The following is a 13,448-nucleotide window of genomic DNA, read 5'->3' as shown; positions in this document are numbered from 1 at the left end:
GTCTCTTCTACAGTCTGCTGGCCGAACTCCCAAGCTGTCCCGCCAGCCCTCCATAGAGCTGCCTAGCATGGCTGTGGCCAGTACCAAGACTCGTTGGGAGACAGGCGAGGTGCAGACTCAGTCTGCTTCCAAGACACCCTCCTGCCAGGTAGGATTTCTCCCCAGGCAGGCCAAACTGGGAAGGCTGAGAATGGGAAGTTAGCCATCATGGCGGGGCGGTGGGGAGTGGGCGAGGAAGCAAACCTGCAAGAGATAGCCAAGGTGAAAATGTGGATAGATGGGCTTCAGGGCTCAAGGAAAACCCATGTTGTCCTGATAAACAGGCAGTATGACTCTCTTTTCCTCCCCACCAAAAATGAGGTGGGTAAATCCTCTGCTTTCCAGCCAGGGAACGTCAGGCAGAAGGAAAGGCCCTGTGACCAATATCTGTCCTATGACAAACCCTGTGTCTGCCCCTAGGATATTATAGCTGGAGATATGAGCAAGAAAAGCTTGTGGGAGCAGAAAGGAGGCTCCAAGATCTCGTCCACCATCAAGGTAGGTGATGTGCACCTCTGTGTGATGGGCACAGGCTGATAGTGAACAAAAATGGCTGTTTCTTCCACCATCCTCAAAGACTTCCCAGGGCCTCAGCATCTCCCTTCTATAGATATCTCCTTGACACTTAGCTCTCACCTAACAGAGCACCCCATCTGGGAAGAGGTACAAGTTCGTGGCCACTGGACATGGAAAGTATGAGAAAGTGCTTGTGGATGAGGGCTCGGCACCATAGACCATGTAAGCATCTTGGTGAGTCCAAGGTCCAGAGAATGACATGGGTCTTCCTGGCAATATGGATGGGCCCTGGTTGACCACATCATAGATCTTGAAGGCTAAAGACTTGGCCTTAGAATCACCATATCTTTTGTTTGGCTACCAGTTATCTTCCTGGCTCTCTGAACCCTAGAACTCTGTCCCTTTAAGCAGGAAACTTCATTTAGGAATTTCTACCATATGCAGTGGGGGTTCATCAAAGTGTGTAACAGCACTGGGAAAGTGGGTGTTGCACAGCCTCTAAGAGTGTGGGTTACCATACATCCAATAAAGAAGCTGAGACCTTGGCTTGGCCCCTCTGCACAACTGAAGGTCCCTGGGAACTTTGCTGCTTTCTCCATCCCATTTAAGAACACGAAGTGATGGCTATATGGGTACACATACATTTATTGGTGGCTCCATCCATAGGCATAATACCTACCACATCCCAGGTGGGGCTGCCAGCTCGACCCTTTCTGATGGCTGTGATGGGAAGCCTTTCCTGGCTCCTCTGGGGTCTACCAGAGTCTGGACAATCTTAGGGGCTCCTCTAGTGCCTGGCCCCTGCCTCTTTGTATCCCTCTGGCTTGACCTATTCTAATTCAACCGTTGAAACTTGCCTGTGATTTTTCACCGAGCCCTGCCCTCAGTGCAGTCCTACCTAGCAAGCCCTTGCTGGAAGGAAATCAGAAGGGACATACATGGGACCACAGAAAATCCTTCCATCATTGCCCATTCTTGTGTGCCTCTGAATACTCCTCATCCAAGCCCTCTTGCCCTGGGCCTAAAGCCCTCCACGAACCCTAGTACTGAGGTCAGACTACCACCATCCATGAACATTCTCCATCTTACATTTTCCTCCACAACCCCAAACCGCCTCCAGCCACATGCTCCCAGCTTCGTTCACCACTCTCACTTGTCATTTCTGCTCTGACCAACTGATCTGTGTCCATCTGAAAGACACGGCCATTGTCCTTTTTAGCAGCCAGCACTCAGCTGCTGGCCATGCACCCTCCTGACCCATTGTGTCCACTTGTGAGGACTGAGGCCCTCTCTCTGAATCCTCAGTCTCAGCCAGTCTCTGTCCACCCAAGTCCAGAGTCCCAGAGGCCCTTCTGGCGTCACCACTACAGCCTCCAGCCTGCTGCTGTCCGGTTGAAGTTCTTGGGCTGGGAATGCAGCTCCAGAACAGGGTGGAGGGTAGGAGGGGGCCTGACAACCTCCTGTAGCTTCCGGGCATTGAAGCGAGGTCGGCACAGAAAAGGCAGGCGGCTGAGACAGGCCAGAGGGTGCCCCCCATCCCCAGGCTCCACAGGGTGGCCTCTTCGGGACTCGGCCAGTGACATGCGGTACAACACTGCATCCCACATCCTAGAGGCCCGGGAGACAGGGAGCTGTAGGCCCACAGGGGCTGACATGCCTGGCTTCATGGGCTGTGGGCTCTGCTTCAGCTCTGGAAATGTAGGCTCCTCTGGCTCCTCCATCATCTGTTTCTTTAGACGTGCCCAGCCACTAAGGCAGGGTTTGGGTGCAACTTTGGGACCAGGGCATGAGTGGAGGCCTGAGGGGCCTGAGGCTTTGGGGAGGCTGGAGATAGGCTTGGGCTCCATAGCAGGCCTGGGTGGGGGCAATTCTTCTGGACGTTCTGCTTCAGGAGCTGTGGGAGCTGGGTTACAAGGTGAGGGTCCAGGTGAGCGGTACGTAGGGGCTATGGGAACCACCACCCTAGCACCAGCTTCTCTGGACCCTGAGGCCTGAAAGCTGGATGGTGGCCTTGTTACAGAGGGCTCCTCAGGCCCAGGACTGACTGCCTGTACCCCAGTGGGCAGTGGGCGAATATGTGCTACTGGGATGAGAGAGTGGGTGCTAGAAATACACAGGTTTTTATCTCCATCCAAGGCCATTCTGGGGGACTCAGAAGTCTCAGTATGTGAGGATGGTGACAGACGGATATGTACTTGAGTGATGTGGGTGCCACTTGCTGTAGGGGCAGAGACATGGGCAAAGCCACTGCGGGGCTCAGTGGTGTCCAGGGCTGGAGCTTCAAGACTAGGAGATGCTTTGAAGTGAGTGGCCAGAGACCTTTGCTGGGGAAGGTTGAAAGAGAAAGTGGATTTCTGCAGGGGTGAGGCCACGTGATGAATAATGGGGGTGTGTGGGGAGCGGGGTAAGGGAGCCACCGTGTGAGGGGCTTCAGCAGGACGCAGGACTGTGGTCTCCAGGTCATGACTGGCCTCACTCACGGGGGACAGGGAGGTACGGAAGGCCCCAGGCTGGGTGGGAGTCGTGCCCACCATCTTTTTCCGAGCAGCTTTTCTCAGTACTTTCTGAAGTCTCTGGTTGTCCTTTCCTGGTTTGGGCAGTAGGGGTGGTGGCAGCCCAGGAGAGGGCTCAGGTCTTGGGCCACCTGCTTCTGGAGGCATCGACACAGTTGAAATGAGCATCCCTGGGGTGCTAGGGTAGAGGTGAGAAACAGTGGTCAGGCTGCCTTCCCTCCCCTGCCCACAGGAGGGGCTGGGTATTTTCCTAGTGTATGAGGAGGTGGGAGATTGTGCAGACTCAGCTGCTAGGAACCCCACTTCCCATGCTCCCCCAAACTGCATAGTATCTTCTAACCTTATGTATTAGTCACTGTGGGTGGCCTCATCATATGTTGGTGGCTCCAGGTCACTTGGTGGGTGACAAGGGCTAGAACCTGCCTTCAGGGCTCTTGTCCTCTAAGGTGGCCTAGTGTAAAGCTGGCCCACCTGCTGAGTACAAGCTTGGGCCCAGACCCTGAGTAGTGCAGGATGGGAGCAGAGACCCACTGATGAACTGCAAGTAAACTGCCTGTGCCTGGCCAGCAGCCGGACAGCGGTGGAGGGCAGGCTGCCTGCAAACACGTGAGGGGCGCCTTGCCGTCGCCAGCCTGACCACAGGCGCGTCCGTGTGCTTTGAGACAGTGGTGGGGGGTGGCAGCCAAAAGGCTCAAGCAAGCTGAGGTTGTATTCTTAGAGGTAGATTGGCTGGAAGATGGAGCCGTTTTTGCTGAGCTACACTAAATGGGATATCCCCACAGCCCTCCTGCTGAGGGTGGTCCTGGCCAAGCTGCCTGTCTAAGTTTCTGGGCGCCACGTGTTTGCAAGGACATTGACAAATGGCATCTGGGCCAAGCTGGAGGCCATCTGGTTTGGGCTGGAAGGAGGCCTGTGGCTGCTGCAGTAGGGGTAGACACTGGCAAGGGGTCTGCAGGGGTCTCCCCACACTTGCTCCCAGCTTCTGGGTTACCTCTAGGGAACTGGGACTTGGAAATTGGGCCAACCCTGGGTTTGAGTCAAGGGGCCTGCCTCAACGAATAGTCAGTGTTCCCTACTGAGCCAGCTTATGCCCAGACTACTGAGTTTTCCCAGGTGACTGATGCCTGTAAGCAGGAGCTTCCTTGGTTAATAAGAGGGTGTATAATGAAGTCTGATGACCACTAGGAAGGTAGGGGTTGTAGAAGGGGCAGGCCATGCCTCTCCTTCAACCACAGCCTAATGGACCCTATACCCTTGCCTGTGTTCCCAGGAGAGACTCCATCCAGATGCTACTCCCAGCCATGACCAAGAAATTGCTTCCTGTTGCCAGTCTGGCCTGCTCTCATGCCTCCAACAACCCAGCTGCCACTTGACCCTCCATCTTCTATTTCATCTCATCCTCTGATCAACCCCCCCCCAACCTTGCCTCTCACAATAAGCTAAAGGGACCACTCCCTAGAGGAGCCAAGAGCTCCCAAGGAAGGATGGAAGAGAGAAGGCAAGCATCCCAGCCAGCTCCAAGGGTATCTGTCCCCATGCTGAATGCTCAGGACTCTGAGTCCTGTCCTGCCCAGTTTGAAGACACCTCATTTTGTGTAATAAAGTGCCTTGAGTGTTCCCCCCATGCACTGGATCTTCTGTGCTCACTAACAGGGACCAAAGTGGTCAAAACAAAAAGGGCCACATCTGTGGGCCACATGACACTGCATAATATACACCAGCTCTGTGGGCAAACCCTCTCTCTCTTGTCCTATGAAGTGTGTTATGCTCTAGGATCTGAGGTATGGGATGGCCTAAGTTAGGGCATTAATAGTGGATATGGCCTACTCTCCTTCCAGAACATTGGTGACACTTCCTTGCCTGGACTAAAATAAACCTCATAATACCTGAATAAGAGCTCTTCTGTCAGGCATTTTCCATCTCAGTACCCAAAGGGTACTCTCTGAAGTTGTGATGGATGAACATATGGGTGGAAGGTTTGTTGGATGGATGGGCAGTTAGGTGGGTGGGTAGCAGATGGATGGATGGATGGATGGATGAGTAGGTAGATAGATGATAAATTAATGGGTGAGAAGACAGATGGAGGGATGGAAATATGGATGATTGGTGACTTATTAGGTAGGTGGATGGGTGGGTAGATGGGTGAATGATGAATGGACGATAGATGGATAGACAGGCAGATGGTAGGTGACAGATGGATGAGTGGGTAGGCTCATGGGTGGATGAATTTATTGATGGGCAGATGTATAAGCAGATGGATGAATGAGCAGATGGGCGAATGTGTAGGTGGAAGGTTAGCTAATTGATAGGTAGCTAGGGGGATAGATAGATAGATGAGTAGCTAGATAGGTGGATGGAGAGATGAATGGATGGATAAATGGAGAATGAATGGATAATGGAGGGGTAGATGAATAGTGACAGATGGCTGGGTGAATAGATAGGTTGGTGCATAAGTGGTTGAGTGGATGGATGATGGATGGATGGATGGATAGATGGATGGATGGATGGATGGATAGATGGATAGATGAGTAGATGGATGGATGGATGGATGGATGGATAGATGGATGGATGGATAGATGGATGGATGGATGAGTAGATGGATGGATGGATGGATGGATGGATGGATGGATGGATAGATGGATGGATGGATGGATAGATGGATAGATGGATGGGTGAGTGAGTGGAAAATGGTGAAAAGGAGAGAAGAATGGAAAGCTGTGGATGTGAGCACGGATGTGTGAGGATAAGAGAGTGTATAGTGGCAGAACAAATGAGTGAATGACAGTTGGGCTGCAGGATGTCCTCAGGGGCTCCCTCCCCTTGTCAGGCCTACTCCTTGGCTTGACTCTGAACAGTTATCTTTAGACTCTGGAGCTTCTTGACCGATGATGGTCTAAGCTTGACTATGACGTCTCCCCAGACACAAAGAATGTTGACTTTTTGATAGCTTCAAACTCCACTGGTTGGAACACACAACTGTAAGATTAAAGCTTAGCAGATAGAGCTGCTGAGGCAGACAAGTAGATAGTCCCATCCCTCCTGCTCACAGGCTCACCATGGTAGAGCTCTACTTTGCTCGACCAGAAACTTCTCTGAGGACACAAGACACTCCCTGCCATTCCTTACTCTAGTGAGCTGATAACAAAGGGACAGCTTCAAGGTTCATAACAAGACAGGGAACCAGACTCTAGCGTAGGACCAGAATGGGCATGCCAAGTGGCAGGGGGCAAAGTGTTTATTGCACCATGTTCCCATGACTTGTCTAGCCTCTCTTGGGCCTAAGGGGGAGAGTACAAGGTGTGCCCCTCTGAATACAACTCCACTAAATTGTTCTTGGGTCTCAGATGTGGAGTCCACCTCCTGCTATAACACTGCCCACCCTTCCAGGGACACCAGGACACTGCCCTTCCATTTCCTGACAGCCTCCTAAGGAGCCCAATAGCTTCTGCTTCTTTCTCCAGGCCCTGCTTAATGTGAAGCCGCACTTCACTTTAGGACATGGGACATTCTCTAATACCTGTAGAGGCAATCGGTGTGTTTTTAGGGCCAAGAGGAGCTGTCATGCATGGAGGCAGCTGCTACCCAGATCACAGCAGCTGAGTCCCAAGTGCAATGTCAGCTAATCCTATCCTGGGCTTGGCAGAGCCAGCCACAGTAGGTCAAGTAGGGGCGCTGGGTGAAGCTCAGGGTCCAGGGGCTCTAGCACTCCCAATCTGCTTAGCACCAGGATTGTGTGGCCTCTGAACACCCCACTATTCTGGGAGTCACCCATATAGGCCACTGGAGCCAAGACACTTGAAGGACCGGCTCTTCTCAAATCCTCTGGCCTCTAGGCTCAGTTTTTCATCCACCAACTTTGAGAGATTCCCCCACAACCACCCTACAAAGCCTAAACTCCCCTGCTTCTCAGTCTCCTGGATAGAAGTCCACACCCCATCCAACAGACTTCATCTGCCACCTCCACCAGGGTCTCCAGCCCTCTCGTAGATCCCCAGGGAACCTTTTACCTCATGTCCCCCACCAAGCTCCAGCCAGGCCAAGTAGGACCTGTTGTGTATTACCTTGCATGTGTTACCTGCTCAAGTCTTTGGTGGCCGGCAGCAGCTGGTCCAGGAGTGCCCACTCTATGCTGTCCTGCTGTACCTTAGGCCTGGTCCCCTGAGGAGGAGATGACTGTTACCTAAAATAAGACCTGCCCTGTCTCTCTGACCTCACTGAGAGCACAAGCCAAAGGCTTCTTCAAGTGGGCAGCCACCCTCCCCTGCTGGCCATGAGAAGACATTACAGAGATGATAGCCTGCCCACCTATAGACCTCTAAGGACATCCATTCCTCTCAGACAAGAGCTTCTGGATTCAGGGGCTCAACAGCCACAGGCTGGACCAAATCCCCCATGTCTGTTCTGTGTCCTTCGGCTGAGTGATGTGCTTGTTCTCAGTTAGAGCCAGATGAGAAGGGAGGCTGTCCTTAACCACAGAAGAGATTTACAGTCCTTTTGCCACTAGTGTGGGGCTTCATAAACACTATAGGACCCTCAAGGCCATTTTGAGATGGGCACCTACGATATTTGGAGTTCATTGAACCCTCTCTATCTAAGGCCATGCTTCACAACAAGGGAAGTGTAGGCTCTGGCCAGGAAGGCTGGGGTGGCCCACCAACTCCAGGGGCCTCTAAGGGGCAGAGGAGAGCAGGAGAGAAGCCCTGTTCTGTGAGCCAGCAGACTGGAAGAGTGCCTCCCCCCAGCCCCACCCCCACCTCTGCTTTTGACCACAAGCTGGGTCTTATATGTCTCCAGCACTTATTGCTTCATCTTTAACATGTAGGAAGTGAGTGGTGGGCCCATCCCAACCTTCCAGAAACTCTAAGATTCAGCTGAAATTGGGATATTGTGAGGCTCCTGCTGGCCATCCTGATGTCGCCAACCTTAGGATGTGAAAGGATGGGAACCCTGCCTATGTTCCCTGGGGTTCACCTCCCATTACTTTATACTTCACTCTGGCTTTCCCACTGAACTGGACAAATCCAAGGACCCATACCCAACCCACAGGGTCTGGGAGGGTTGAAGGAGCAAGTGGGACGTGCCAGGTTGGTGTCTTGCTACTTAGTACTTTAGTTTCCCTAGAGACAGGGCTCTCCAGACACACAAGGCCCAGGAGAGGTGTCCATGGTTGGATGGTGCCCCCTGGAGTCTTGAGAAAAGAAAGGCCAGGCCCAAGGCCAGGCCTGCTCAGAGGCCAACAAGACCCATGTCCCTGAACAGAGATATGACTTCCTTGTCTCCTCTATTTGGTAGGGAGTCCCCAGATCAATAACAGCCCCACACATGACCCAGCATCCCCCAATCACTGGGGAAGATGGACAACCACAGCAAGGTTTAGGCCACCATTTGTACTGTCTTTTCATTTTGTGTGTTCCCATGATGTCCACTTGGAAAAACAGGCCTGGCCTGTAAGGGGTTTAGTGTGATGTGCGCCAGGGACCTAGGCTCCTTCATCCTGTGGGTATCTTAAGTTATCTCCATGATGAGGAAGTAGGGCCGAGCTGCAGGGGGTGCCACATGGAGTTAGACCCCTATGAACAAAGCACCCACTCCTACAAGGCACCTTGGGCAGAGGAACCCAGTCGAAGGAACTTGAAACCCAGGCTCTGGTGACCCCTCCCCAATAGCTTGGCTCAAGAACAGCCTTGGGCTTGACCCAATCCATTCCTCCTCCCTGCCTCAGCCCATCAAAACATGTGTCCATAGATGAGGGGGAGGGGAGGCAAAAATAGCAGCTGACACCTTTCTGGGACAGTTGGGGACCTTGCCTCCTCCTCTAGGCACGTCTCCTCCATCCTTGCCTCCTTGTGCCTCCTCCTCTGAAGCATTCCTATACTTGGTCAGGGGCCTGCTTGGGCACACCCTTCCCCTCCCCATGCCCCATGCTCCAGCCACCCATCTGCTGGCCAATGGGCTGCCAGGGAAGATCAGATGTCACTATAACATGAAGGGGTGAGGCTGTGGGACAGTGCTTGCTGCTGGTCCTGTCCACAAGGAGCCCCCAGCCTTTCTCAGACTCAACAGCAGGTGGGTATGGATGTGAACAGCCTCCCTAGGAGTGGGTGACTGTGTCAGGGCTTGGCAAGCTAGCATCTAAGGGGCACTCAAATGGGTCCTGGGCCTCATGCTGTGTTATATATTGATGACTAGAAGCATGGTGGTTGAGCCTTGGGATGACACCAAAGACCTGGCTCCATAGTAAAAAAAAAAAAAAAAGGCACGGGGAGGAGAGGGTTCCTGGGAGCCTAAAGTGTAAGGAGCCCTCCCAAGGTAAGATCTAGGGAGAAGTGCAGAAGGTAAGATAAGGATCAACTCAGGGAAGGTTCCCGGAGCTCTGAGGAGTGCCTGCAGTGCTGCAGCTGGGTAGGAGCCCCTCTGGGATTTCAACTCATCTCCGGAGCCCAGGCCTCTGGGCCCTAAGCTTTCTTTGCCACTTTGTAGATATGGGCTTATCTCAGGCCACTCTAGGGAGGAGCTCAAGGGAGAGACACCTGGCGCCCTGTGGGGCAGTTCCCTTAGGTTCAGATCAAGGATAAACGGGAACCTATCTGAAGCAGGACAGAGGGGAATGGGAGGGGCTGAACCTGAGAAGAAAGCTCGGATATGATCTTGCTTAAGGCTGGGAGGGCAGCTGGTGCCGAGAGACCCTAGTCCTCCAGGGCCCCAAGCCTTTCTAAGTCTCCAGGCTGAGAACCCTAACTTCCTGAGTTTGAGCTTTCATGAAGTCCTTGGGGATCCTTGGAGGAGATGGGACCAGGCAAGGTTGGTCAGAGGGGACTGCGGCCAAAGCAAGAAGTGATCAGGATCCCATAGGATGTGAGTGGCAGGGCCTCCTGCCCCATTTCGGGCTCTGCCACCTTTGATGGAGGGGAGGTTGGCACGTATCCCCCAAGGAACCTGACCTCACAGGCTATTTTCATAAACCACCTTCTAAGGCCAGAACTCTCCACAGGACAACTGCTTCCCCTCTCAGCTGTTGATTGGCCGTCCCTGTTCCATCCTTGCCACACCACCTCTGGCCTTCCCCGACTTACAGGGATGTTGAAATGGGGGCCTTCAGGAGCTCTATAGAAGATCAGGAACCTCAGTTTCCCAATCTGGAAAGAGAGCATTGCTACCTCACTTTGGAAGACTTTGGGGTTGCCCTTGCTGGGTGCCTGTAGGAGCCAGGAGGGGAGCCAAGATAGCTGGGTTGTTCTCAGAACCCTGCCCCCCTCTGCCATCTTGGGTTTCAGGACAGAGGAGTCTTGCTAGTTTTGAGGCCTATTTTTGGACACTTCAGCTGCCACTGGCTCCTTATAAACTCACAAACCCCCTCCCCCGCCTCCTTCTGCTGCCGATGACAGGTGTGTGGGCCCAGTGGAAACCAGAGGTGGGCAAAGCAGGATGGGGCCTCGGTCCCACTGCCCCATACTCCTACCTGTTTAGTAGAGAGACCAATAACAGAGTGACACTGTGTGGGGGTAGTTCAGAGGCCAGGAAAGGAGGAGTTAGAAGGACGGGACGGGAGCAGAGCAGAGGAAAAAGATTGGGCAGCCCTGGCTGGGTGGCTTATTTCCAGAGTCTCACACAGAGGCTCTGGGATGAGGCAGAGATGAACCTGGTGCCTGGCAAGGGCCTCCCAGGTATCTGTGGGTTAATTTTGCAGGAAGTTTCAGAGGCTCTGGAAAAGCTAATGTTATCAACAGGGCATAGAAATAGCCCCCACCTTAGCGTAAAGCTGCTGGTGCATTTTTAGCGCCTGGACAAACGTTTTCTTATACGTGCTCCCTGGGGGACACCAGAGCTATTGTCTTCAAGTCAGCTGTGCTGTGTTGTTATGGCATTTGTCAAATGACCGAGTCAACATTCTCATACAGTTCTTTGGAGGTTCCCAGGCCCCTGCCACTGCAGGCGTGTACAGTGACAAGTTTACAGGAGCCAAGTTCTCTATCCCTGTTGCCACCATACTGAGCAAGTGCATCCAGTCCCAGACATAGCGCCAGGAGGTCTGAGGTGCTGTTAGCTCAGTCCATTCAGCATATATGCATGCCAAAGTCAGGCTTCCCCCAGAGAAGCTTCTCACAACCACCCTGGTGAGATCAGTCTCGAGGCATTTCAGGGGAAAGGAGACAAAGAGACAGAATGCTCATGGGCCCTGTAATTTGAAGGGGTGCCTCGGAGGATTTTAGAGAGCACAAAAGAGAACCTGGGGTATCCCAAGAGGAACTTGGACTCTCAAGAAAAACAGGAGGCACAGCAGGAAGTTTGAGCTCGCTCAGGGAAAAGGAGCCTGCAGATTGAGGATGTCTGTACACTTGGAGCTGGGCTCAGCCATCTTGGGGTTGGTTCCCCAGGTAGAGGCCATCAACTCAGACAGGCAGGGTGTCCCCCAGATCCAGAGGGTCCTGTATCTCCTAACCCCGCGCCCCCCAACCTAAACAAGTCTCTGCGTTTTGGATGGCATTCCATGGAAATATTGTAGAGGGGACATCTGTCCAGGGTGGGAGGTACATGACAACCTTTCAGCAGCTAGTCAGCTGTGGAGTCTAAGTCCCAGGCTAGAGCCAGAGAAAGAGGAGAGGGAATCAGAGCTGTGGGGAGAAAGGCCAATCAGGGGACCCAGAGGTGGCTCTCAATTGCAGTCTTTATGCATCCCCTCTACGCCCCAATCTCTGAGATTCTGCTCCCTTGCGAGGCTTCTAAACTAAGGCAATTCCTAACTGTCCCTCTGTTGTCATTCTCCCTCCAGACACAACCCACCGCCACTATGTCTGACGAGGAAACGTGAGTAACCTGCTATATGGCCACCTCCCCTGCTAGTGGGATGGGACCCCTGGCACCTACAGACATCTGTCCAAGGTCAGAAGCTCAAACTCACCTCTCTCTCTCTCTCTCTCTCTCTCTCTCTCTCTCTCTCTCTCTCTCTCTCTCTCTCTCCCTCTCTCTCTTTCCCTCCCTCCACCCCCGCTCTCTCTCCACCACCACTCCCACCACCATGACAGTGAACAAGTTGAGGGTAAGTATCGTCTCTATTTTCTGTCTCTCTGCTTCCCTGTCTAGACAGCAGAGTCACCCCTGGGGTTAAGAGGAGAGCTTTCACTATGGACAGCACTTGTCCCATGGGGATCTCTTACCCAAAAGTCCCAGACCAGCTAGAACAGTCATTGAGCTTCAAAACCATTCTTCTTCCAAACTACCTTGAGTCTCTGATTTACTTCTCTTTCTATGGTGTTCGCACCGTGACCTGCCCCAAATCTTTATACCTACATCTGTGATGCTCTGAGGGCTCAAAAAGTCTGGGCAGCCTCCCTGTCCTTGTCACATCTGACAACTCATGTGGCCAAAGAATGACATGACATATAGAGACATCAGATGTCTCCTTTGCGGTTGAGATAGTTTCCCCTCTGGGCCACAAAGCCTTGTGTGTGTGTGTGTGTGTGTGTGTGTGTGTGTGTGTGTGTGTGTGTGCGCGCGCGCGCACGCACGCACAGGTGTGCCACACATGTATTCATACGTGTGGGCCAGAGGTCAGCCTTGGATGCCATTTCTCAGGAGCTCTCCATCTTGTCTTTGAGATGGGAGGGTGGGGGGTGGGGGCGTGTGAGGGGGTGGGGGGGTGGGGGGGTATCTCTCACTGAACCTGCAGCTTGGTATTTAGTATAGTCTGGCTGGCCAGCAAGGCCTGGGGATCCTCCTGTCTCTGCCTCGTCAGCACTGGGATTCTGAGAGTGTGTAACCACACTCGCCTTTTTATTTGAGCCCTGGGATCTGACTCAAGTTCTCACTATTATGTGTCAAGCACCTTGGTGACTGACCATCTCTCCAAGCTATCACATAGCCTCTTGGGTTGAGGATCCCAGACCTGATCCTGAGCCAGTAGAAGGACCAGCTGGTCCTTCAACTGCCTCACCTTCTCCAGTCCCATCTCTGCTAACCTGGCTCCTTTCTTTTGTTCTATTCTAATGCAGAACAATACGAAGAGGAAGGTAACTCAGGAAGCCACAGGCCTCTCATTGCCCGTCCTTGGGAAGGCCTTTGGGGCCCTCCCTGAGATGACAATTAACTGTCTATTTCCTTCATCATTAATACATCATTAACCATCATCACTTGCCATTAACTCTGTTAGCAATTAATAATGCCATTATTTAATTAATGGTCAATGACTTGATCATTAATTAAACAATTAATCCCCTATCTCGTCAACTGATTAATAGACACTCATTAACCATTCACACATGGCCTGTGGTCACTGTGTCCATGGTGTGTGAAGTGGGGTGTGCTCTGGCCATTAAAACTCTCATTCATTAATAACAAAGGTCTTGGCCCCATGCCCTGTAACCTCTCAGAGTCACTGTAGCT

At 52.7% G+C, this 13,448-nt stretch overlaps 2 protein-coding genes and 1 long non-coding RNA gene across 4 annotated transcripts in view; 2 read left to right on the top strand and 1 right to left on the bottom strand.

Moving 5' to 3' along the window:
• The window catches only part of LSP1 (lymphocyte specific protein 1), a 33,779-nt gene extending 29,316 nt beyond the window's left edge, over positions 1-4,463 (top strand). The window contains exons 8-11 of the mRNA XM_084773821.1: positions 14-148; positions 460-537; positions 683-789; positions 4,339-4,463. Of these exons, the coding sequence (XP_084629947.1) occupies positions 14-148; positions 460-537; positions 683-772 (303 nt within the window). The 3' untranslated portion in view covers positions 773-789; positions 4,339-4,463. The remainder of the gene's footprint in view (positions 1-13; positions 149-459; positions 538-682; positions 790-4,338) is intronic.
• Positions 802-7,583, bottom strand: PRR33 (proline rich 33). Of its 2 annotated transcripts, none has more exons than XM_084773816.1 (2): positions 7,130-7,583; positions 802-3,246 (listed from the first exon to the last, which is right to left on the bottom strand). In XM_084773816.1, exon 2 carries the CDS (start codon positions 3,234-3,236, stop codon positions 1,920-1,922), a length of 1,317 nt encoding a protein of 438 aa, XP_084629942.1. In that variant the 5' UTR covers positions 3,237-3,246; positions 7,130-7,583; the 3' UTR covers positions 802-1,919. The 2 variants fall into 2 exon arrangements, with proteins under 2 accessions (XP_084629942.1, XP_084629941.1); XM_084773815.1 differs by having other exon boundaries at positions 7,144-7,582.
• Positions 7,584-8,876: 1,293 nt separating this feature from the next.
• LOC311592950 lies at positions 8,877-12,628 on the top strand. Its single transcript, XR_014777545.1, has 3 exons — positions 8,877-9,134; positions 11,839-11,873; positions 12,092-12,628. It is a non-coding gene; the product is annotated as an uncharacterized lncRNA (long non-coding RNA).
• The last annotated feature ends 820 nt before the right edge of the window (positions 12,629-13,448 follow it).

This window comes from Acomys minous (assembly GCF_964271855.1).
Source record: "Acomys minous genome assembly, chromosome: 2".
In the NCBI taxonomy this organism is placed as follows: domain Eukaryota; kingdom Metazoa; phylum Chordata; class Mammalia; order Rodentia; family Muridae; genus Acomys; species Acomys minous.
The sequence above is the reverse complement of the archived record's forward strand: the minus strand, read 5'-3'. Positions and strand labels throughout refer to the sequence as shown.